Raw genomic sequence first — 26,638 nt, forward strand, 5'->3', positions numbered from 1 at the left:
ACATGACGAAGGTTGACATAGTGAGAGAAAAACCTATTCAGAGTCACAACAATGGCTTGTAGTCATTATGTGGTTCTGAATAGGCTTGTTTGATTACCAATCATTATTGAAAAGGTCTACTGTATGTATAATAAATGGTAGATCAGTTGTGGATGGAGTATTCAGATCATTGATTATTAGTGAAAGCAGCAATCCCATAGTGTAAAAGTACTCCTACAAGTAAATGTCCTGCATTCATAATTCTACTTCAGTAAAAGTGCAGTTTTATAAGTAAAATGTAATTTAAGTATCAAAAGTAAAAGTATTAATTATGCAGAATGACTCCTCTAAGAATGTTAAATTATGTAGCTCCCAAAGTCCTGAAAGATCATATTTTGTATCTAAACTTTAAACAAATAATACATTTTCAGGACTTTAGGAGCTCTGTCTCACATACCGGTAAATTACTTTATTGGATTCTATTTATTATTGATGATTGTGTTAAAATGTAAGCAGAATTTTAATGTAGCTGGTTGAGGGAGAGCTGATTTGTTTTATAAACAATCCCTGCATATCAATGTTTCACCCTTACAGGTATGAATTACTTTGTTTGTAACTAGGTTTGATTGACATCTCTCTCATTCTCTTGTTAGTTTTGTTGTTCCAGTATACTTTTATCATTGTTATACATTAACATGGAGTTTTATATCCCAGCATAGGTTTGCACAACTCCAACCTGAGTAGGTCTGATCCACAATAACTGAAAACCCCCGTGTGGGTATATGCATGGCCTTAAATCTATAATAGTGAATCATTTCATAAGTTAATCATATATATTTGTATGTTAAATTCAATTAGCTAGCAACTGTAGCTGTCAAATAAATGCATTGGAGTACAAAGTACAATGTTTCTCGTATTTATAAGTACAACTAAAAGGCAGCAGAAAGTGGAAACAATCAGGTAAAATAGTTCAAGTAATAGTTTGAAATTTTGAGAACACTTATTCACTCTTAACGATGAGCGTTAGATGAGAGGATTGATACCACTCTCATGTCTGTACAGAAAATGAAGCTACCTGTTCCACTTGGAGCCAGCTAACCTAGCTTAGCACAAAGACTTGAAATAGGGGGAAACAGCTAGCCTGGCTCCGTCCAAAGGTACAACGCAGTCTCACGCCAGTTCGTGAAATGGTCACGTTATTTTGATTTATTGATTTGTGTACAGGTCACGATTTTCTCGTTTATCTCGTGTACAGGTCACGATTTTCGAATTTGACCATTTCACGAACTGCCATTACACTGGGCTGCTCTGGGGGCCGCAACAACGGGGAAATGAAACGCCACAACGGGGAAATGAAACGCCACACGCCGGCGACAACAATGGGACGGACCGCCACACGAGGGACGCGATCCCCGGGCACAGGGAACAATCCGCGGTCTCTGTGGCACGCAACAACAGGGACATGAAACGCCACACGCCGGCCACAACAACGGGACGGTTGTGGTTAGGAAAAGAAGAACGGGGAAAGGAACCGTCACACGCAGGAGACGCCGACAACAATGGGACAATTGTGGTTAGGAAGAGAATAACGCAGAAAGGAACTGCAACACGCGGGACGCTATCCCCGGTCTCCGGGGTGAAAGTCCTGTGTTGTTTGACCCATCCACCACCCCAACCAACCGCCACTGTGCAGATTTTCGCCTTATCAATACTACTCGCTACCGTAATTGTTCTGTGATCACGAAATATGCTTCCCATTAAAATACATTACTTTAAAATTCCACCACACGAAAATAACGACATTAACGTGTTCAGTACACTAATCAATAGATTCAATAACGTGACCATTTCACGAACTGCCATGAGACTGGGCTGAAAGGTAACAAAATCCACAGCACCCCCAAAACTCATTAATTAACACAGGCCATCAGAAAATATAACCCTACTGTACCTGGAAATAAAATAAAAAATATACAGTATCTACTGAACTATTGTCAGATACTGCCACCTGTTTTAATGGATGATTTGACATTAATGAACAAGAACCACTTGTTTCTTGTTCACTTACAAAACAACATCCATGCAACAAATCGGCCCTATGTGCCTCTGATTTGTGTAGTTCATAATCATTCCACTGGTATGTAATTCAATTTTAAGACACAGTATAGCTAAAAAAAAGTGCACAGCAGCCTGTGATAGTTAAACATCCATCCTTACAGCACCAGAGGCAAACCTGAGCAACGCACTCATCACAACGTCAAACAAAGGTCAAATCAAAATCCAGCTGGTCAATCTGGCTGCAACAGCTACTGTACCTCTGTTCCTTTTCTGTTGCTGACTCACTGCCAATCAGTGAAGTCTGAGCCATTCATAAAAATGCAGAAAAGCAGCCATTGCAAAAATAACACCCATCAATCAATACTTCCTGGGGTGAGGGTCACCATGTTCTCTGACAGGCAGTATAAGTCTCTACACATGGTGATGAACTGCTGTGTCATAACCTGCCGACAGGTGGTCAGAGGTACAGCAAAGCCTGAGAAAGCTGTGAAGTCTGACTGAATCAGTTCACGTATCCAGATTCATTTGATTGGGTTCAAGGACTTCCTGTGTCTCCGCTCCGGGTGACTCATCCCCAGCAATCTACTGTACATGGTGTAATGGTGCTGACAGAGAGGACTGGCTTATTGATTGCCATGGGAGAGGTCTCATTCATACAGTACAGGACGCTCTGACGGTAGTATTATTTTATGTCTTATTAGTTTCTGCTATTTACTCTATTCATAAGGCAGCATCTTAAAGATAAACAAAAAGCTAGATAGTCACCTACATTGCTGGTCATAATAACACTGTAACATTCAAAGAGACTAACTCTCAGTCATGATAACATGGGCCAGAGTTGTAAATTGCAAAAGTGGTCACCAGTAAAACCCTCATCAACACTGTTTAAATCAATTCAATGGGTGCTGTATTTGTTGAACAACAGGATCAATATGAACAGCAACAAAATAGCAAACTTCACCTATTTTGTATTTACTACAGGGCTATCTTAATGTTAAGTGTTTCTGTTTTGTCCACCTTCTCTAGATTATAACGCCAATACAGCCAATATGTTTTACAGATGACTGCACTTTGTGTCAAGACAACTTGAAACAGTACAGAGAAAGACTTTAAATTGTCAGCAGTTATTAGAAAGTCAGTTTTAAAGCTGGATAATGGCATTTTCAGTCAATGTTTTTGTTTTTAATTATTTATTATTTCATGCGGATTTGTTATACTTCTACTCCACTACATTTCAGTGGCAAATATTGTACTTTTTACTACACTGACAATTATAATTACCAGTTACTTTTTTTAATTAAATTAAACTACCCAACAGTATATTAAGTATCCAAAATTAGCTGCACCTGAACCAGCTACAATATAAATTGTATATAGTAATGCATCAGTGATAGTAATCGACTAGTGTACAAGGGGGCATATTACATGAGTACTTCTACATTTTGTATTTAAAAGTACATTTTGCTACTCTGTACTTTTACCTACTAAATTTACTCAAGAAAAGAGTCTCAGTACTTCTTCCACCACTGTTGTTGTGTATGACAATTTTTGTTCCCTGCTTATTTTGTCTGTTTTGTATTCATTATCATAATGTCGTTTGACCAGGTTTGATTGGTTTCTGTGACAAAAACTTTGCATATCTACAGTATTTTATGAGTTGTAAATTAGCTCACCTTCTCCCACCATGGACACTCCTATCGACATTCCCATGAACTTGCTCTTGGTCCATACGTGGGCGTTGACGCACATACTCTTCTCCCGGCACTCACAGTAAAACCCAGAAACTGGTGGATGATGGGACACCTGCTCAGCCACAAATCGCACTCTGTAGCAGCCTCCTGATGAATCCTCGGCCTGCAGCGTGTTGTTGGGGCCTCTGCTCGGCTCCCAAGAGGACCCCTGGTTCGATCTGACCAAAGGTTTGACTTTGTCCCGAGGCACTTCCCAGGAACAGTGGAAGGTCTCCCCCAGCACAGGGTTGTAGGGCTTCTTGGCCACGGCACCTTTCCGCCCCTCATGGAAAGCGGTCAAGTAGTACTCAACAAATCGGACTATTCGGTCCTCGGCTGTGGCCCCAGCTGTGATTGACAAGAACATGTCAGGGTGGGCCATGAAGTTGGCGTACATCTCCAGTAGTGATCGTTTTTCCAAAATGAAGGTAGGCAACACTACCTATGAAACAAAGGAAAAGATAGGATTTGTTTAGGGAAAAGGCTCAGAAAACAACAATTACCTCACAAATCTCACACTAAAAACATCCAATTCGTGACAAACAAACTTGTACTTATAAAAAAACTTGTACTTTGTAACTTATATTTTCATGAGTCTGTAAAGCCTCTTTTTAGAGCCTTACCCGTGTGAGGTCCATGCCCAGTTTGAGCTGGGAGAGCAGGTGGAGAATGACGCTCCGCTGGTCGTCCAGGACACCCAGGTCCTCCTCTTCGTTATCCTCCGTATCTGTCACCTCTTCAGTGGGGCTGATGTCTTCCAGCCCTTGGTGGTGCTATGAAAACAAAAAGATCTCAAATCAGATCTCTGCAGGGTAAATCCAGACAGCTAGCTAGACTATGTCCAATCTGAGTTTTCTGTTGCACGACTAAAACAACCTTTGAACATACACCTTGAAGGCAGCGTGGTTAGTGGTCAGTGGTTAGCACTTCTGCCTCATGGCAAGAAGGTTCTGGGTTCAAATCCAGGTCGTTCCGGGCCTTTCTGTGTGGAGTTTGCATGTTCTCCCTGTGTTTGCGTGGGTTTCTTCCCATAAAAGACATGCATACTAGGACTACAGCTGAAAATTAGCTGAGTGGCTAACACTGGTACATTTACAGAAAAGTTGATTAATGTGCATTGTCCTAATCAAATAAAAAAAAAACGTACACACGTTCTACCAAAACAAGTTCCTTCCTGAGGCGCTGTTGCTCTGTACAGCGCTTAGCACCCATTCATTCATTGTTGGTTTTGGTCTTTTTATGGGATATGTTAACAGTGAGAAAAATAGACTATTGCCAGCCTTCTTCTTTAGCAAGAGAGGAAATAATCCTATTTACTTTTTTTGTGTTCTGAAATGATGGATATTTATACAGCTTCAGGTCCCTAAAAAGATTATTATATCTAAGAAGTGAATGTCACTCCTTACTTGGCAACTCAAGACATATGTAACCTGTGACAAGGAGTAAAAAGGTAGGGAACCACTAATTAACTGCTAAAAATATTCTTCTATTTTATCTGTCACACCTGTCACTTGGAAAGGCCAAGAGGAGGAAGATGCAGCCATTTCCTAACACCCACATTCAACTGGCAATACCAACCATAAGGTCACACCACTCAATCAGAGGCCAGCACAGGACCTTTTACAGAAGCAACCTATAAATACCAAAGGACATAACCTCTTTTACTTTTCAATGAAGCCCATTCATACTCCATTCAGCCATGTCACATGCCTTTCAAGCCCCTTTCAGCATTTCATATGGGCAATAGGAGCACTACATTTCTTTGAGTATCCTGAGTGCCTCTTGTTTACTTCTAACAGCCTCAGCACAAACCTACACAATGCCTTCATGGTGTATGCATTGGTCAAAGAGGACATACTTTATGCCCTTTGTTTGTGTTGCAGCATTAAACTAGAAACAGATCTAGTTGAGGTTAAAGAAGAGCTGATGCCTTTGATATCTCCTGCAGTAACTTGGGGCAGGAAGGAAGATTAAAAAAAAAACACAAGAGGCTGATGTATAATGCAGAAGGTGCTCTAAAGTCTGTGGGCAATAACAACTCGTTGTACCCCCCCTCCCCCCCCCTCCCCTGCTGCTCTTTATCTTCCATTTCTATCTGTCTCTATGCAATTATTACATTCAATGTATATGTGTCAGGTTTCCAAATTGTAGATACCTCGTTTTAGTGAAGCTGCTGCAGCAAAATGAGGGAATGAGGGAGCCAAAACTCCTGGCTGCCTGATTGCTTGAAGTGTACTGAATAAAAAGAGATTTCCAGGAGTGCCTGCCTGTCACCTGAATATTTCATTTCAAAAGCTACACACACACACACACACACACACACACACACACACAAACACACAAACACACAAACACACACACACACGCGAGGGAGCATGCTTGAACACACAAGTACAGGACTCCCTGGAGCTGGTTGGTGCAGAGTGATATATATAGAAGAGTGAAAGCAGGGAAAAGAGAGGAGGTAGGGGGAGGTGTGTTATGATTCCAGTGGTTCTAACTAATTAAAGAGGCTTCAACAGGAAAGTACTGCTGAAGAGGTCAGAGCATCTCAGCGGAAACCCTCAAGTGGATTTATCTGTAGACTTAGTGGTTGTCATAAGCTTTTTTAATGCAGTTTAACTTGTCCAGAAGTTAATACTGTGTCTTGAGTAATAAATAAGTACAGTGAGTGTTTGGATTTATGGTTTAACAGTATGAGGAGGAGAACAGAGTGTGCAAAACAAAAAGTTTTGCTACTTATGTTGGTTATTACAATAGTACATCTTTTGTCATCTCAACATGCAATTTCTATCCAACACATCACATATTATATTATTTATTTATATATATATATATATATATATATATATATATATATATATATATATACCACCCTCTGTTTTGCCTACAGGACATGTAATATAGAAAAACTCTAGTTTGTTGAGCCATTGTGGTCATTTTCAAAATAAAAGTCTTGACATAAAAATAGTACAATTACAATGCACTGGGGTGTCCACAAAATATGGCTGTTAAAGGGTTGGCTAATAGCTAAACTGTGGGCCTAACTTTTATTGGCACAACCTTTTAAATGAGGCATCCTTTATAAATAGTTTATATATTGCAACTACAATAATTGTTTTAATAACAATAAATACATTTTTGAAAGCTTTATATATCAGTTATAAGCCATTTGTTAGAACAACCTTTAAAATGCCAGTTTGTAAAAAATACCTACCTAAGTGTTTGGATGGTTTGATTGCTCACTTGAACCAAAATCAATTTATTAACAACTTATTATAATTACTATGTACAGTCCTTAAGTAAATGTACTTAGTTGCACTGCATTTATTACCAAATAGAAACAGCCAGAGACATTTTTTTATAGCCTGCCATCCCAAAATAAGCTTATAATGTTATTAATAACGCAATTAATAACATCTCTTTATAAAGGCTGACTTATTAAAAATGTGTACCATTAATTCAATAATCTCAGTCAGACATCCTATCCATGAGAGTGGGAATAAGCTTGGTATTTTACCTTTTTTCAATTCAAAACCGATTTAAAAAAACATTTGAGGATGCTGTACGTGTACATGTTTACCAACAGAACGAGCCCTGCTGGCTCCTCCATAATTTATGAAGTCAACAAAGACTCAGTGTTGGAGGAAAACGATGCTTCCCATTTTCAGATCAGTGATGTTTAATGCTAAATTGCACCCAGTGAATGCTGGATAACCCCTTAGGCTGCAACTACACTAGTGACCCTATATCCAAAACAGATGTAAAGACCAACACTACACCATGCACAAATACCAACGTTCGCTAGGAAACACTCACGCTACATTGCTGTGTAGCTACAGGCTTGACCTGCATAAAACTGGACCTCATCGCCAAAAAGGTAAAAAGTAAGATGGCCTCAGATGAACACACGCAACAGTAAAAATCCAACAAATGGAGAGAAGTTAAAGTTTCTGGCTCCACAAACAGGATAGCAACCAAAATCCAATAAAAGAGGGGTACTCTCAATGGAAAACCTGTCAAAAACTGTATCTTTTGAAGAGTTTAAAGCTCTGATAGGCACCGCAAACAAAAACAAACGCTCTTCTTCCTCTACTGAATTTGCTGACTGAGTGAGCAGCCTTCTTTCAGGAGTCCTGGGTCTTGTTAGAGAGACGTACAATGTGGCTGAGTTGAGGTGGTGAGCTGCTGTGCGTGACTTGCAGAGAGAGTCTCTGCCCACCACCCACTCTGAAAAACAGGGAGGAGGGGAAAAAAAGCTCAGGAAAAGTCCCTGACGTTACCCCTCTGCATCCTCCCATCATCCCTCTGCTGTATTTGCCTACATCTCATTCCATTTTTACATCCTCCACCTTCCTCCTTCCTGCCTTTATCCCTACTTCTACACCTCCACTTTTCCTCCACCTTTCCTGCCTGTATCTAGTACAGGAGTATGTATATCAGCTTGCAGTAGTCACCTCTTTTTCAGGAACTCATGGGCGGCTGTCTTACTCTCCACACTTTTTTTGCAATCCCTCTCTCCTCTATCTCACACTCTCCCTCCATTCTTCGTCTCTCTGTAACCGTCTTCTTCTCTGAATAAGTCTGACAGTTCCTTTCAACTGACTCCAATCTTATGTTTGATTCCTTCTTCCTCTCTCTTCCTCTGCCCTCGCACTGTCATCTCTGTCATTGTTTCTTCCATTAATTCACCCTCCCTTCCCTCATCTTCTCATTCATGCCATCTGCTATTCTGTTTCATCATCATCTTTTTCCTAACTCCTAACACCCCCCCCACCCCCCTCCTTCCTGTTCTCTCTTTTTTATCTCGCTTAAATACTTCTCAGTTGCTTTTTCTTTTCTGTCTACCTCTCTGATCTTTCTGTCTCTGGCAAGTCATCAGGGGAGAGTGTGGGTGTCTACAGAAGGCTTAGATAGGGCAAGTCTGCTCAGGCTCCCACTTCAAAAACTCATTTTCCTTCTTGGTTTGAACAGGCCAAACTTGGAGGGCTTGTCCTTCATCACCCAACGTCCTCTTCATCCTGTATCATCACCACTAACGTCTTCACTCTGAGAATCTGAGAAGCGGGGGAATAGTGTAATTGTATGAGACTCAACTCCTGAACCTTTTGCTATGAAATCATTATGCTCTCTTGTCTGAAATGTCCTCTTTCAAAATCTACCTTCGAAAGGGTGTATGTTAGAGTGGATTTTTCCTCCTCTGGGCACAGTCGAAAAAAAGACAGTACAGTTTTGTTGTGCAAATTAAATTATCTGTCTCCACCCAGAGAAAAGTAGATTTTAATTTATGTGTTTTGTTTCACATCATTCTCAGTAAACCCTCAGCCAGCCACGTCTAAGCGAGTAACACTAATCATTTCAAAATTACTTAAAAACACACTTCCTGCCCAATAGTTTGACATTTAGTCAAACAATCACTAAACGTCCAACCACTGCCCATGTGCTTCATACTTATCCTTTATTCAAATAAGAATCCCTGCCTTTTTTAAGCTCAGCTTCCTCTGTTAAATGTCAGGTGGGTTTTGAATGTCAACTTTCGGGGAGATACTGAAAAGCCTCTAAGGGCGTTCAGCATTTATCTCAAAGCTATTGTACAGGTTATTTCTAACTTGCATGGGCCATTTATATGTATATAAAGTATACGAGTACTAATAAGACCTGTAGCAATTTTACACTCAGGTTAGCAGCTTTAAAGGCATTTAAATGGTCGCAGATGTCTGGACAGACTGCACTGCATTTACTGCTCTCCAATTAGGACATACAATATGTAGTGCAGAGAAAAGACGCAACACTGAGTAAATGATCAACAATAGGTTCATTTTTTTTTTGCATTTTAGGCTCAAGGTTGTATTTCAAAACAGCTGAGCTAAAGCAGCCCAGGGTTTTTTTATGCCTATACTGTGCCTGCAAAATCACACCAAATCTCAGAGTTATAGTAAAATATTACTGAAGCAGAGCACACAATCCATCAGACTGAAGCAAAAGCAAAGTAGTGAATGCATGAAAGCCATGAAAGGCGACACAAGCAGTGGAGTGACAAAGTATAAAAAAAAAAAAATCAAAAAAATGGGAAATACAAATCCTTGAAAAATGGGAAGTGACCCAGATGCAGCACAAGACACATATCTGCCACAAATAAAGCACAGGCTTAGAAATGCACCACTTGAATGGTTGTGAATGAGAAAGCGCCAGAATCAGACCTCCCAAATTTCCCCCACTTCTTCAGAAAAAATGAGGCAAGTGGGGCTGGTGAGTTTCAGTGCCTCATGTATAAATTACATCGAGCGGTTTCATCAGCACAGCATCTGATGAGAGTATAAGAGATACAGCCGATGCAGACAAAGTGGTTAGGTAGTCACTTACACAGACGCACACAACGAAAAAGAAACTGTACACCATGAGTCCTCCTGAGGCCATTTTGGATGAAAGGTAGAACAATTTAACAGTAGAAATCTCCACATAGCTACATTTTGAGACACTAAGCACATAACAATAAGACTGCTGTTGTCTTTAACAATGGTCTGATGTCAAATCTTTACACTTGCATACAATATATTAGCATATTGAAGGTAATCTTCACCAAAAAAAATTGCCTCAAGCAATGTCATTTGAAGAGGTTTAAAACAGCTTCAAAAATAAAAATAATCTGGGGAGAAATGATTTTACCAGAATTTGTCACTCCCTTTTCATCTCTGCTAAAGGCTAGCAGCTGGAGGCTATAGCTGCTACAAGCATAATGCCACATTCATCGTTTAAACACCTTGTTCAGAGTGTTCATTGTTATAACTGAGTTTGTTGTTGTTAATCCAGCATAAATCGTTTACCCCTTTTTTAAACCCAAAATAAATAAAAAAAAATATTTACAGGTTCCAGCAATTCAAATGAATGAATGTTTTGTTTTTTCTATGATAGTAAATTGAATATCTTTGGGTTTTAGACAGTAGAATAAACAAAACATCACCTTGGGCTCTTTTCCTCTATTTTCAGACATCCAAGGGATCAAACAACTAATCAATTGATCAAGTAAAAAACAGCCCGAAGAATCGATCATTAAAGGTTCAGTTGATAATAACTTTTTGTATTAACTTTTAAATTTGCTGAAACTTTCACTATATCCTGACAGAACTACATCAATCAGATAATCTGTGAAAAAAATCATGTTCCTCTGCCTCCTCCTGGTGCTAAGAAAGTTTGCCCCAGCTGGTCAGCCGGTGGGCGGTGCTTGGTTTTGGCTATTGTTTTCAACATGGCGGCCGACCAAACTTTTTCATTTTACATTTAAACAGTACACTAAAATATGTTTCTGAGGCAAGACAGGCAATGCAGTAACAGAATCTTAATTCATATTTGATCACCGCTGCCTCATTTGACAGTTTGATTGCAGTTCACGTGCAGTCATGGGCACTGCAAATGCCATTATAGGAGCACTAAGGTATTTATTTACAGATTATCTATCTCATGTAGTACTGTCAGAATATATAATGACAGTTTCAGCAAATATGACAAAAAAGTTATTTCTATAAAAGTTTCCTACTGGAACCTTTAAACTAAGTTGCAGCATTTATACAAACATTACAAAATGTCTTTGTATGTGTTTGAAAAACAGAAGTTTCAATTTGAAGATTGTGACACATCTAATATGTAGAAGTGGAGTGAGAGACAAAGGAGAAAGTATTTTCCAACAGGCATATGACATTTCCAGTTTCCTAATCTAAATCTTGAGATCAATAGAAAGAGTGGATTACAGAGAGTGAGTCATGGGTTGTTATTTTCCACACTCAGCTGAGAACACGCTGCTCTTTGACTCCTGGACTGATGGAACCTTTATGCCTGTTATTAAGACTTTAGGCGCCATCATATAATCACTTTTTATTACTTCAGCTGTGCAGATTTAGAAGCAAAACAAATGTTATTAATTAAGTTCAAATAAGTTCATTATTCCCTTGCAGGCTGCAACTACAAATACAAAGATTATTAGACACTAATGTCAAGTCTGTTCATGTGTAAATCTCCCTCTGGCAGTGCAACAGACTGGATCATAAAGAAAAAGAGCTGCACATCAGAGGACTGTGCTGCCCTCTGCTGGAATAAAGTAGAAATTATAACTTTAACTCAGCAATAGAGGGAAAGAAGAGTTTTTTGCTCAAAATGCAGAAAAGGACATAAGAGAAAGGAAATTAAAAAAAATCTTCTGATATAACTGATCTTGTTTTGTTATAACTGTTATTTTTATTTCTCCTCATGTGTTTATGGAGGATTTCCATCTTTTTATAAAGCTTTTTTAAAGAAAAAAGAAAGAGAAAAAAGGAATTTAAAAAAATGCAAAAATCAAATAAAATCTATCTTAATAAATAAAAGCGCTCAACCAACAGGCACACATAGGAAGGAAGATTTACTTTACTCTGCCTTTCTCTGTTAATACAGAACTGACTGAAGGTCTGTCATTAACTTCCTGTTCTCCAGCAGCAGCTTATATCCATAGTAATAAAGTGGACAGGTCTAATGTGTGGCAAGGGAGTGCACTGATGGTGTTGCAAATGCATAAACCGACCGGATTTCTGCAAGCGCAAGCAATTTGTCCTCCATTTTCTCACAGTCACGCACAGGCACCCATGCTTACTCTTGCTGGCTGCATACTTGGACTGAATATCAAACGACACTGTGGTACTACATAATTCAAATAGAAAACCTTTATTATTCTGGGGTAATGTATTTTCTTCCTTGCACTCAAGACTACTCACGAGATTACAGGGGAAATGGTAAACTGGCAAACATCCAGCATTATAAATTGAAGATTAGATCAGGAACTGGCCTTCAGTGGTATCAGACCTGGAAATAGTGTCCATTATTTAAAGTGGGGTGACATCTGACCATGACCAATAAATACTGAAATCGGAGCTAAACAACAAAATTTCATTAATGCAAGTACTGTCTCTTGTTTCTATTGGCTGCATTCTAAGAACACGTCAAATACCATATTTAAAACGGTGTTGATCAGAAACCTCCTGATTCAGTGACCCAAAGCATTTAGCGGTTAACTGCAGTCTAGTCTCGCATTGCCATACCTTCCTCCACTGTGCTGAGGAGGCATGGGAGAAAAATGTGCTTTGGATTATTGGCATTTCTATAAACCAATCACAATCACCATGGGCGGCGCTAGGCACAAGGCGCCATACGGAGCAAGGGTACCTCTGCAAAATAGTCTCGGGAAGGAACTTGTTTTGGTGGAACATGTGTACATTCAAAAGTTGTTTTAGTCTTGCAACATAATTTACCTTGCAGAGATCTGAGAAAAAGTTAACCATAGTCCTCATAAATCGACCGGAGTTTAAAATGCCAACACAAAGGAAGCCCAAGGCAACAGATATCTGGCCTGAATGAGTGAAATACGGCGGAATTTCCACCGGCAACGGAGCAATCCCGGAAGTGGAATGTTGTGGATATAGACTACAGTCAATACACTACCACAAGATGACTAAACAACAATTTTACCATATCTTACCATGCCAAACAATATACATTATAATGAAACAAACCGACTCCCCCCTGTTAAAATGTTATTTTAAAAATCGATAAAACTCAAGAACAAATCTCTCCCTCCTCAACCGTCCAATCTCCTTCACACCAACACAAAACAAAACAAAACATCACTCTGATTGGACAGGGAGTCAGATGGATGACGGTGCTGAATCTCATTAAAAGATGAATAAACGCCAAGTCAACTAATGCACCTTGACAATCTGCAATGCTGTCTGTCTCTCTGCTCTTCCCTCTTTCAAACGCCAGCCAGAACATCTTTGAAGGCTCTAATGAAATCTGGTTCAAGCTGCAGGGCAGAGCCGAAGAGTAGGCAGGAGCAAAGTGCAATATACTGTATGCGTGTTTTGGAAAGAAAACTACAATTTCAACTTTCTACATAAAGTCAAAACAATTAGCAGACCACTAGCATTGTTAACACAGTAACTGGCTGAAACAAATGAATGAAAAGAAAAGCAGAGAGTGGATTTTGATGGCCTGGATGTCTTTTTCTTACACAGATTTGTATTAGGTATAATATATGCATTTTTTTTAGTTAAACCTGCATAGATTTATTTTCTTGGGCAGCAGAGCAAGCTAAAAACAATATTGAAATATTATCTTAGAACGTTGATACTGTGAACGCGTTAGCAAACAGTTGCCCATCCATACATAGGAGCAAAAGTAGCATTCATTCTGAGTCGTGCTTCTTGCCACTTGATGAATATTAAGTCCAATGAACCAAAGTAGTTGTTGTAGAGCAATGAGCTGAAAGACGCTGAAACACTACACCAAACTGAGGGGGTGATGGAGCTCTGTGGGCTCAAAACCTTTACATTACATATCGTAACTTTTTCCACTGTTAATTTAAAATATTTTTAAGTGCAGCTTTGAATTTTTCTGGTCAATTAAAATGTGTGGGGTTAACAGCTTAATTCTTAATAACGTCTTATTGTTGTGGCTGCTGGTGTGACACAAGCAAAGTGTTTCTGATGTCCTGCATGTCCCTTATAGGTCTCCATAGGAATATGATCAAACCAGTCCCATCAAGTCCCAGATGGTCATTGTTATAGTTTCCTCAATGTCTTTATCTTAATTAATGACAAGTATGACTTGGCATTACTCACTACTGGAGCACAGTATCCTAATAGCACTCTTTAGTGGGAAGAAACATACTGACTGTGGCAGGAATGTCAATGCATATGGTTGGCTCAGCCCCCCTGAATCATATCTGCCATAACACTGTCTGTAATGTCTTTAAAGGTGCCAAATCACCATTATGAGCTGCCCTGCCTCCCTTGCTCCTAATTGTGCACCATGAAGTATGTTGAACAGCTTGACAATTAGCTGTAAATGGGTTTCCATAGCCACACTGTAATACCCATTTTACACTCACATGTCAATAGAAAATGTTCATTAACATGACAGATTACATCTCTGTGCCTCCAGATTATATTTAGCTGCCAGCTCAGTTAAATCCCTCGTGGCGGTTAGGCAGGGCGCTGCTTCACTGCTCACATTAAGGGTAAAATGTCCCTCGCTGTCCCCTGTACCTTGTTTTGTGGTTAGATTTAAACGTGTGTCAGCCCATTATAGGATATGAGTGTTTAACAGATGGTTCCCTTAATGTTTAACAACAGAGATTTATGACAAATAATCACCCAAGTTTAACATTTGACAGAAAGGCTATTATGAGCGGGCGTGGCAGTAAATGCTGTCGAGATGACACTTGCCCCATTTATCTTCATCTTGTTATTCACAGCTGAGGATTCCATTATTCTGCTATTCAATAATAGGATGACAAAGACCAATGTGATTCATGTAACAGAGGAATATATATTGTTTTATGGACAGAGGTGTATTTACATGATGCTCAAATGAACAACCGTTACTGGTGATCATCAGGTAACCATTCTGTTGCTATAGCAACACCTACTGGAAAAGTTCCATACTGTAGCAGTTTAGAACTTTCTTAGTGACCGTTAATTTACGTATTTTACTATTTTTAGTAAAATACTAAAAATACTTTTATATTTTTACTTTCACTGTGGTGGATTCATTATTGAGTTGTTTCTTTCACTGGTGATACTTGTTTCTTCGTGGCATAAGGGACAATGTCACTAATTTGACGTCTACGTATACTTTTGTGAATTCTGTATTCTTGATACCGTACTTATTCATTTTTTACAATACCTTTGGTGTAACTCGTATTTATTGTATAACCAGCTGCTGTTTATAGCGTTTTAATTTTCCAATGTTTGTATTTATATGTCTTTTATTTTTATGTTGGTTGGCTTTTTTCTTTTGTGAAGCATTTGGTGACGTTCTGCTTTTGAAAGGTGCTATATAAGTTACTTACTTACCTACTGTGGACATACAAAGAAAAAGATGGCTCTGCAGATGCGGTACACCGCTGCTACATGTACATAGCGGAAACCCTGTTTTGTGTCTGCCCTATTTCTGATACTGTGGCAGCAGAAATTTTAATCAACATAGAGGAAAGACTGTATGTAGTAAAATTCTTTGGAAGCCAAACAATCATGTTTACACCTATGATCGTTCATGTGTTACAATTAACCTTTCCCTCAGCCTGCCTTGCATTCTTCAACTACAGATTATGATTTGCTGTTTTTACAATACATTGGGGGTCTACACAGATGATACAATGTCAGAGAGAGAGACTTTTTCCTGGGTTTACACAAAAATGACTGACTCAGGGTGAGTCTAAAAATTCTGAGACTGTAAATAAAAACTAACATGCTGATATTTTAAATAACTGAAACATGTTTCAGCTATTAACTGAACATAATTAGTATCCATGGAAACAAGAAAAGCACACCATCAAAAATAACACAAATAAAAATAATTTTCTTTAAGGTCCTTTGAAGTTAAAGGTGGAATAGTATGTAATACTGACAGCTAGTGTTTAAAATAGTTACTGCAGTACAAATTCAAAATACTGGATAGAGTCGTCTCCCCCGCCCCCTCCTACCCAGACTCGACGTTCACAGAGGTTGCCAGGCTGAGACCGCAGGATCCATAGTCTCACTTTGCCAGACCCTCCTCCAAAGCACGCTGAAGGAGCATCCACAACAATGTTGCTAGACGCTTGTCCTCTCCACCCGACTGAACACACTTTATTGGCTTAGAATTACGGCAACAATCGCTAAACACACTGCAAACTCACGGTCATATCTTCCCGATTTACAGCCCCCCTCTCTTGGCTTAAAACAACTCACCGTTGTCAGCTACGGCTGCAGACATGCAACATGTTGTAAACAGCCGTGGCCCGCTTGCCTGGTCCTCCGACGTTAGCAGGGTTAGCATGGCGGCATCAGCCAGGACCAGTCAGGGTCACTTTACTGGCTGTGTCTCAATTTGTTTTTGCGAGCAACCAACTCGGGTACTCTAGCTATATAATTTAATGTGAGTACACCAATGTTGAAATTACATAAAATGCTCGTCCCTTGTAGCCGTGATAAATTAGCCTGAAACTAATGCTTAGCTACCTGTTCAGGAGGAAATTAGCCAACTCGGCGTCCTTTTGGGCTCTAAGCTGTCTCCATCTTTCAAATACATCTCCAATATTTACCCGGGGTTTGTTACGTCTCTGGTCACGCAACTGTTAGAAACATGCTGTTTTTTTTTAGGTCGGGTAGAATTTATCTCCGTTGATCCTGTTCGTTTGTTTACTGCTTTCATGGCTGTACTTACATAACAGCTGCAGCATGCTGGGTTTAGATTTTTACAGGTATATCTGGCAACCCGGCCTGGCTGTCAAACTGGGCAGTTGATAACAACACACAGGCCAAAACACAAACAGAAATTCCATCACGGAACGGAAATTTCAAAAGGAGAAAATACTGGCATTAGCATTGTTGTCAGAAAAGATAGTATTTCAACTTAGCATGTTTCCTTAATATCTGATGACGAAGTGGGGTTATTTTTGGATTTATTACAGTAAATATATTACATATTGGACCTTTAATAATCAGGATTTTAACAAAATTATTAAGACGTCTGCTTTCCATTTGGAACAGAAAGCAAAACCCTCTAAACCTTACACTTTTACCTGTCCTTCTTTCTCTCCACCCAACTGGCAAACATTTACATCAGAGTCATGGGGCCTCTATTTCCTGTCAATGAAACAGGGTGGTCTGGACAGCCCCTCTCTGCAGCAGGCAGGCAAGGCCCTCCTGGGATCGGCTCAGTTCCAGCTCTATACTGTGTGACCCACTTATTTGACAGCAGCTATGTTAAAACTTTCAGAAGCGATGAGTGCTTCTCATGCTGGGCAACAAGAGCAAACATGAGAAAATGAAAAGAAAGTGGGGCAGAAATCCAGAAAACTACTGCCTCAACATCATCACTAGCACAGATTTGTTCACAGTCCACTGGAATGAATGAGTGGCTTATTTATATATTTTAAGATAAGATAAGACAATACTTTATTGCAGGGGTGGCGAACCTGTGGCTCTTGAGCCGTATGCGGCTCTTTGCCTGCTCCTGTGAGGCTCTTACTGTGTGGCTGGGGGCTGTGTCATTGGTTGATTGTTGTTTTTAACTTTTCTGAAACATACAGTATTTCAGAAAAGTAAAATAAAAAACACATTTGAATGCATCTGCCAATACATTTGCCAATTATTTTAAAATGGAAAATAATGCAGCAGAGTTTTGAGGACAGATTCTGCAACCTGAGGAAAAACAGCGGCCACAGATCACCTTCCTCGTTAACCCTTTCACTGCTGAATCTGATTGTTTGAAAGCCCCTTTAGTGACAAATGAGTGAGAGAGTTGCTTCGAGTGGCCACAACCGAGTTCAAGCAAGACCTGAAAAGGATTGTGGATAACAAAGACTGTCAGGTTTCCCACTGAGTCAATCTAAGTGAGAAAAAAAAAATATGAAAACTGCTATGTATTATGACTGTAATTAGATCTGGAAGACACTGTTGCTGTTGTAGTGTGGACGTGCATGTGTTGTGTGGCTTTTTGCTATGGTGCGTTTTTTTTTGTGGCTCTTCATACCTAACTGGTTGGCCACCCCTGCTTTATTGTCTGTTACGCAAGGGTAACAGAACATTTTCTTTGACAAAGCTCCAGTCACAAAAAGACATTCACACAGACATATAAAAACAAGACAAGGGGTGTTAAGGTATCAGCTGACTGCGGTGTTCATTTTGTGCTGTTTAGTATGGCTATTGCAGAGGGGATGAAGGGTTTCTTGGAGATGTTTTTGCGGGCCAGTGGTACCTTAAAACACCTGCCTGATGGTAGCAGCTGGAAGGAGTGATGGAGGGGGTGAGAGGGTCCTCTGGGATCAGGTTGGCTTTCCTGATCACTGAGCAGCTGTACAGCTCAGATAGGTGGGGGGGTGGTGGGGGGGATGGGGGAGCCAGTTATTTTGGCAGCGTGATTCACTATACGTTGGTTGTACCAGGAAGAGATATTGAAAGTGAGAACTGATTCAATGAGGGAGCGGTAAACCAAAGTTAACACGTCCTTGCTGATCTGATGAGTTTTCTGAGCAGATGGAGACGTTGTTGTGCTTTTTTGTATATTGTGTCTGTGTGTTGTGAGAAAGACAGGGAAGTGTCTATTTCTGTGCCCAGGTACCTGAATACCTGCACTTGTTCCACTGGCTGACCCTGGATGCTAAGTGGCTGGAACAGAGGTGATGCCTTGTCTCTGCCCCCACAGCATAGCTCCTTTGTTTTTGTAATGTTGAGCTCCAAGGAGAGCTCAACAAAAGTTTGGGACAGATTATTTACTACCTGCTGGTAGCGAGTTAGGGCGTCAATGTTAGACATATGTGCAACCAAAGCAATGTCATCAGCATATTTAAAAAGTGCCATACCTTCACTGTTACACCATATGTTGTTGGTGTACACAGAGAAGAGGATTGGGGATAAAACACAACCTTGGGGGAGTCCAGTATTTAAAATAAGCTTGGTTGATTGAACCCCATTAAAAGACACCTGTTGTGGTCTGTCCAGCAGAAAACTTTTAGTCCACAGGGTCAGTGTTGGGTGAACCTGAAGATCAGAGAGGTGATGTAGAAGTTTAGCAATGCTCACAGTGTTAAAAGCTGAGGAAAAGTCCATGAATAAAATCCTGGTGTGTGGATGTGCTGAGTCCAGGTTTTTGGTGACAGTGTCTAGAATTGTGAGGCTTGCATCCTCCACACCACGTCCTGCCCTGAGGCAAACTGGAATGGGTCCAGCTTGTCTGACACCATGCCTGATAGGAGGTTACAGACCACCCTCTCCATACATTTGCACAGCACAGATGTTAGTGCCACTGGTCTGTAGTCCTTTAGGTCCTTATCAGGTGCCTTTTTAGGGATTGGAATGATGGTGGATTCCCTCCACTGGTCAGGGACACAGCCAGAGTCCAGGAGGTATTGGAACAGCCTGGTGAGAACGCCACTTAGCTGAGTGGAGCATTCTTTCAGCACCCTGCCTCTAAGCCTGTCAGGGCCAGAGGCCTTGTGTGGGTTGACTCTGCGCAGTGTGGAGGTCACCAGCTGCTCGTCAATAAAGAGGGGTTGGAGGTTGGAGCTGGGGGTTGGGGGGGCCCAGGTGGGTGTTGTGCTGCCCCCATTGAAACGGGTGAAGAAGACGTTCAATTTCTCCGCAAGAGATGGGTCTGGGCAGGCAGCCCCTGCAGGCTTGGATGTTCTGCCCATCATGATGTTCAAGCCTTGCCATGCTTCCCTTGCATTCCCAGAAATTAACTTCTGCTCCACCTTGTTTTATCATCAATCTTAGCCAACTTGGCCTTCCTCCTAAACTCCTTCTCCAGTTCCCTCACCCTGAGTTTATCTCCTTCCAGAAAGGCCTTCTTCTTCTGGACCAGGCAGATTTTCATATCCTTGTTAACCCATTTTTTATTGTCTGGGAAGATGCTTATTTGTTTGATGGGCGTTACAGTATCCCCACAGAATAAAATGTAAGAGGTAAGTAGGTTTATTCAGTTTTATATACCGTTTCTTATCTTGCAAGTAGCCTTTCGCTTTACTGCAAGATAGAAAGATTTACTGCAGTAAGAAAAGTGTTTTTATAAAATGGTAAAGCATTTTAAAGCAAGCACAGCTTCAAAGGCTTTTGGAAAGTCTGACATCAAATACTTATGACTTAGTTGCTGATCAGCAACCTATTTAATGCCTTTTTAAATTAGGTCTATGTTTGCTTATGGTTTATTGAATTTTCTAAAAACACTTTTTATGAGCCAAGCAAAACTAGGCCTGTTATCAGCTTTGTGACAAGGTGTTTTTCACGTAATCCAATGTGTTTAAAATGGTTTAAGAGAATTTTCCCTACCAATAAATGATCACTTAATCCACAAATGTATTTCAAAGATTTACCAAATTTGGAGATACATGGTTTTGACTGGACAGCGACGAAACACACTATCATGTGATAATAATGTAACTGTTAGGGATGTTCCTAACGACTAATATTACTGACGTTTAAACATGCATCATTTTGTTCGAGTAAAACCATCAGAAGGTTTTTTAAGAAGGTTAAGATTAATTTCCCAGTGGGATTTAATGCTTGTAGGGGCGTCGTGGTAGAATAATGTTTACAATGCGTACCATATAAATGCAATGTTTGTGGTTCGATTCCAGCCAATGACCTTTGCTGCATGTCATAACCCTTTCTCTCTCCCCATGTTTCCTGTAACTACAGTCACTATCCAATAAAGGCAAAACATCACAAACAAAATGTCCTACACTCTTACGCCTTACTGCATGCACCTGCAACCTTGTACAAAAGCATCAACCAAATGGCTAAATGTAAAATGATTTTCTTAACAACTCTAACCTCCCAGAAACACGCTCCCCGTCAGAAATCACAGAGGACAATACTTCATTTCCACTATCTCCTAGATTAGATGTGCAGCCCCACAGTGTTCTGGGTCCCACGTCTGAGACACTATAAACTCTAACAGATCTCTAACAGACAAAGGGGAAGAAGGAAGAGCAAGACGGAGGACCGAGGTGATGTTTAACACCATGACATAATGTTTCTCACCTCAGCACCATGGGACAGACTCCTTTTCCTGAGGGCCGGAGAGGGCTCGGTTGATCGTAGAGGAGTCAGACCTCCGTTCTTCAACTGCTCCCCTGAGGGCGACTTTGGTACAGTCCACACAGGAACACCATCTGAAAAACGACAAAGTTAGTTAACAACAAAGTTAACAACAGTGACAAGGAGATACTTGGGATTTGCTATTGTTTGATTTGTACTCTTGATTTGTGAGTATTAATGCTCAATTTTGGTTTGGATGAAATTGATAATAAGAATGAAAGAGACAACTCATATCGCACTCTATATGTTCATTTCTGACATTCAATATTAAGGTTCTCCTAAATGACACTGAAGTGAGGGTGTGTTATTAAAGCAACAATAGAGAACTTTTCCCGCTTCGGTCCGCTACCCGATCTGGCAAACTTGCATAGTGCGGTTATAGCCGGTTGAGAGCCGCAAAGCGAATGCAGAAGTGCCGTTCACCCTGTTACAAGTTGATGAACCACTGAAACGATTTTGGAAACATTATTTTAAGTTACAAAAAGTTATCTAGTGTTGCTTTAACAGAGACTAGACATCAGGAAATTGTGTGTATGCTTGTGTGTGTGTCTGTTAAAATTTAATATTTGTTTATTTTTGTATCCTGGTCTTGTTATATATTAGCTCAACTAAGGTCAGATATGCAGACATGATAATTCATTTTTCTTCCATTATTGTTTTTTTTTACAAAATTCTGCTGTCCAAATTAATGTTACTAAACAATTTGATTGATTGATTATGTGGGATTCTGCACACACTTGCCATATTTTGTTATACAGATATTATGAGGAAGAATATGTTCTCAATATTGCCATGTTGATTTCAATCACATCTAGCAATTGCTAATTTTAGAGTTGCCTTGAGTTTGAATTACAGGTCAATAAGTTACAAAATTATGTAATGTCGTAAGGTGAAAAGTCTCATTATGACTCATGCCAAACATAGGAAAACTGCATTACTTAAGAGGAACCAATGGTGACAATACTGATACAGGATATCTGCTTAACAACACTACAACCTTAAAAACAAAAACAAAAATTTAGTCACCGCCTCTGACACCCTTCTAACATTGTGCTTCTGCAAAACTGTATTTAATGCAGAGCTATTTCACTGATCATATTTTGTATTTCCAGACTTATCAGAAACTAAAGATAATGTGATCAGCTGTCCTTTAAATAAAAAAACTTTAACCAAGCTACAAGTTGCCTCATTTAAACGCTTCTTATATAAATCACAGTAGTAGATCACATTTCAAAGTACTGTAAATGGATCGGTACTACAGGCTATTCTCCTCTCCAGCCCCAACACTCAAATTAGGTTAAAAGTCTAATGCACCAACAGGCCGTTCTATGATATCCATTAGTGAGAAGCAAGCTGTGCTGACATAGTTCAACATGCTGCAGAGTCTGACGCGAGTCTGTCTCAACAAAATGAGCTGAAATAGCCCTAAGGCCGGGTCTCTATTTTGGTCAACAGACAGTTTGACTCAGAGGAACCTAAAACGTGTTAGTGAACCTTCTCCAACAATACTGGACTCTCATGGAGACATGAGCAGTGGTGGCTCTGGCCCAAGGTGAGTTAAGTGTGAGTTGTAAATACAGTGAAACTGAATGTTTTGAAAAGGTTATTCGTAAGATATTTGGAGGTTAATAGGATCCTGGGAGTTCATTTCAAGATAGGGTTTTAGGGAAAACATTTCTGGAAATAGTTATATATACTATATAATATATATAATATATGACATACTTTTCTCTGAGATGTCACAATGAACACCAGAAGTAGAAACACTGCAGGGGGATGTCTGGGCCATTGGATAGATGCATGCAGGTGAATCAAAAGGCCGTCGTAGATCAAACAGTGGAGAAACAAACATTCATGCAGTAGATGTTTCCAATGGCTTTACCTTCCATTTCTGGGCTGTGACATTGATTCAGATTTTGTGATGCTTTCACATACAACTCTTACCCTACAAATCTACTTTCTGTTTCTCTCTTTACGTTAAGCTGCAAAGGGGCTAGTTAGCAAAGTAAATTTCCTTTATGGATTTTAATTTCCTTAAAGGAAAATGTTCTGCGTGTGGGGTGAAAGAGACAGAGGGTTGGGCTTCAAGCTCTTTATGGCAGTGACAGAAGGGATCTACAGAGAGCATCTAAGATCCTCTGCGATCAGTTATGATAATATGCTGTGTGGTTTGTGACTGGCAGGTTTTTGGTTGGAGTTTACAAAGATCCTTCAAGTTCCTGCACTGTCTTTGCAATTACTAGAGCTGACTCAGACAAGCTGCTCTGGTTTTGTAGTAATAGGAGCCTGGAGGGACTAACGTGCCAGCCAAACTCAGTCCAACCTCATGCTCGGCTCTCTACCAAAGAGTTATCTTGCCCATGCAGTGGCAAAGCTTTCCTGTGTGGGCATAACAAAACCATTCAACCAACCAACCGACCGACCAGCCAGCCACTCCCTTTATCAGCTGAATCAAATCTGGATGCTGCTCAAAGCCACCCATCACTCGGCAAAACCGAGGATCCTAACAAAAAACTCCTCACTGAGGTGTGGGGGGTACATGCCGGAAGCGGGAAGCAGCTGGACCCCCACAGGACATATCAGCCAGGCAGCGGAAGGAAAGAGGTTTGTACTTGCGGCCCGGTGGTCCCACTCCACACCACCCCCTGTCTGATGAACAGGTACAGGGCAGCGTGACTGTTGGCGCAAAGAGAAGACCAAAAGACTGTGAGGACCGGCAGATTTGCGGGTATCCGGCACCCACCCAAAACCAGACCCCAAAAGAACTTCCCAAAGTCATAGATGGAGGTGGAACACAACTTCTTGGCTTAAATGCTCCACCAATAACATGCACCTTTAGGACCTAAAAGATGGCAGCAGTTACAATGGATTCCACTGGGGACCACGAAGTCACAACAAAAACATGCGTCAAAATCATCCATCCACTTTCTGCTGCTTATATGGGTCCGGGGCTCTGTGGCAGCAGCAAGGTAGCTAATACGTCTTTCTCCCTAGCCTTGTCATCCAGCTTTGCCTGGGGTGATCCCAAGGCGTTCCCAAGCTAAAGTAGATAGGATATGTCAGCCCTTCAGCAGCTCCTGGGTCTGCCCCAGGTTCTCCAGTTGGACGTGCCTGGACTACCTCCACAGAGAGGTGTTTAGGAAGCATTCCACCTCAAATGACAAATGAGGAGTGGTGCTACACTGAGTTCCTTACATATGTTTAAGCTCCTAACTATATCTTGAAAGGTCTGTTCAGAGCAAGTGAGGTGAATTAGCATGGGGCAGCGCAAACTGAGACATTTATGCTTATCCTGGGGATTTAGTTATTTAAACATAAACTGAAGGGACATGTCAGAAAGAAATGGAGTTCCTGGTGAGTTCTGACATCAGACAGAGGCTGAGCTGCACGACATACTGTGAGTTCATTACTATCTAGCTTACACCTAACAGTTGGTACATTCGCTGTTTGGAGTGAATCAACATGGAGTGCAAGAAAGGTTCAGCGTTCAAATTCGCCTCGCTTTCACACCTTTAGGGTGAGCCCAGCCGCCTTGCAAAGAAAACTCATTTTGGCCACTTGTATCCTTAATTTTTTCGGTGGAACAGCGTCAAAAACATTCACAGGAACTTCATAAACAACTCCTACAACACAATCCACTTCTTCAGTTTATTTAAAACAATCCTTGTTTTGCCAACAAAAAATGGGCTTTATTAGCCATTTAGTAACAATAAGTACAAGTCCATTTTGGATTTCTACATTTCCATGAAAGGTCCAGAACAGTTACTAAATGGTAGATTATTTTGTCAAAAGCAGAAAAGTGGATTATGCTGCATGTGTTTGAGACATTTCTAAGGACTAAATGATTTATGGGTGGCCTTTGGGATCCATCGTAACTGCTGTAAATCTAAACTGACTACATCTGCCATCTTCCAAAATAAGAGCACGCTACACATTGTCAGAGTGTTTGGTGTTCAATAGATTTTCAGTCGAGTATTACTTTTAAATCAGCTCTCGTCTTTCCTGGAGAAAACATTTATGGTGTTGTATTATATCAACTTGGAGACTGTAAATGGATAATAAATATTCCTCTGTATTTGGGGAAATAGGATTAGTCAACAATGTTTCATTGATTTTCAATTAGCTTTTTTGTATTTCCACCTTTAGGCACTGTTCACTCATCCTAATCCTTAGTGTTATGCCAATAGAACCAGCCTCAGGTTGAAAATGGTTTCAATCGAAACAACTTTATTGGATCCATAGTGATCTTGCACAGAGATTGGTTAAACATGGCAGAGGTCTGACATTTTAGGCACCAGTGTGGATTCCTTAGGCAAAGACTTAATCCTTTGAGGAGATTTAAAAGTGCATAGTATTAGTCATAGGTTTACTCTTTCACACATAAACTCTGATTTAGTTCTGACATGCATGTAGGGAAACAGTTGAAATGCTTTCAAGGATTCTGTAAATAATACTGACAATAAAATTATGTTCAAACACACTTCACATTCATGCTTGTACTTGGCACTTCCATTTTAAGGAGCAATTGGCATTTCAATGCAATTGACGACATTGAAGGGACACAATGAATTGAAAACAGCACAGTACAACACCAACAACTACAAACTATGACAAACAACATATATGGAACAAAATAAAACAATTTAACACACAAATGTAACATTCAACAACATTGACTACAAACATTGAAGTTCATGGTACCCATCAGGCAGGGACAAGAACCACAGTCCAGCTGCCCCAGCTGGCCCTTGCCACTGGGCTCTGGAAGAGGACACTGGAAAGACAAGAGGGATGGGGGAGATGGAGGGGTCGGGGGCTCCAGTAGCAGCACTGGAACAGGGCCAGGGGCGGACTCACCGGAGGGGGCTCCATGGGCGGCGTAGTTGCACTGGGAGGCGTGGGACTGAGGTGGTGCCTGGCTGTGGCTCTGGGTCTGTTGGAGGATGTTCAGGCACTCTCCCAGGCAGCTGAGTGTGGCAGCCGACGTGGCTTTGAGCAGCAGGAGGTCCTGGTCCAGACAGGAGAGAGGGCCTCTGGTGGGTAGAGAGTCAATGGACTGCACCAGGTTCTTCTGTTGGCCCTCTGCTTGGGACATCACCTGTGGGACAACAGATATGTACAGCATTAAAATACACAGTCAACAGTCACATTACCTAGAGATAGCTAAGATTATTTGACATGATATAGTATCAGTTACTCACAGGTAGTGGATGGATGCAGATGTATATTAGCTGAGGCAATGAGTCCTGTAACTGCATCTTTCAG

The 26,638-nt window shown here is 40.6% G+C and overlaps 1 protein-coding gene across 1 annotated transcript in view; it reads right to left on the reverse strand.

Annotated features, from left to right (window-relative positions):
• Positions 1 to 26,638, reverse strand: part of LOC116047285 (oxysterol-binding protein-related protein 10-like) — a 79,110-nt gene that overhangs the window by 12,884 nt on the left and 39,588 nt on the right. The window contains exons 6-9 of the mRNA XM_031295957.2: positions 26,231 to 26,471; positions 21,317 to 21,447; positions 4,391 to 4,540; positions 3,711 to 4,209 (exon numbers count right to left, since the gene is read on the reverse strand). Of these exons, the coding sequence (XP_031151817.1) occupies positions 3,711 to 4,209; positions 4,391 to 4,540; positions 21,317 to 21,447; positions 26,231 to 26,471 (1,021 nt within the window). The remainder of the gene's footprint in view (positions 1 to 3,710; positions 4,210 to 4,390; positions 4,541 to 21,316; positions 21,448 to 26,230; positions 26,472 to 26,638) is intronic.

Source organism: Sander lucioperca, chromosome 14, assembly GCF_008315115.2.
Source record: "Sander lucioperca isolate FBNREF2018 chromosome 14, SLUC_FBN_1.2, whole genome shotgun sequence".
NCBI classification, from domain to species: domain Eukaryota; kingdom Metazoa; phylum Chordata; class Actinopteri; order Perciformes; family Percidae; genus Sander; species Sander lucioperca.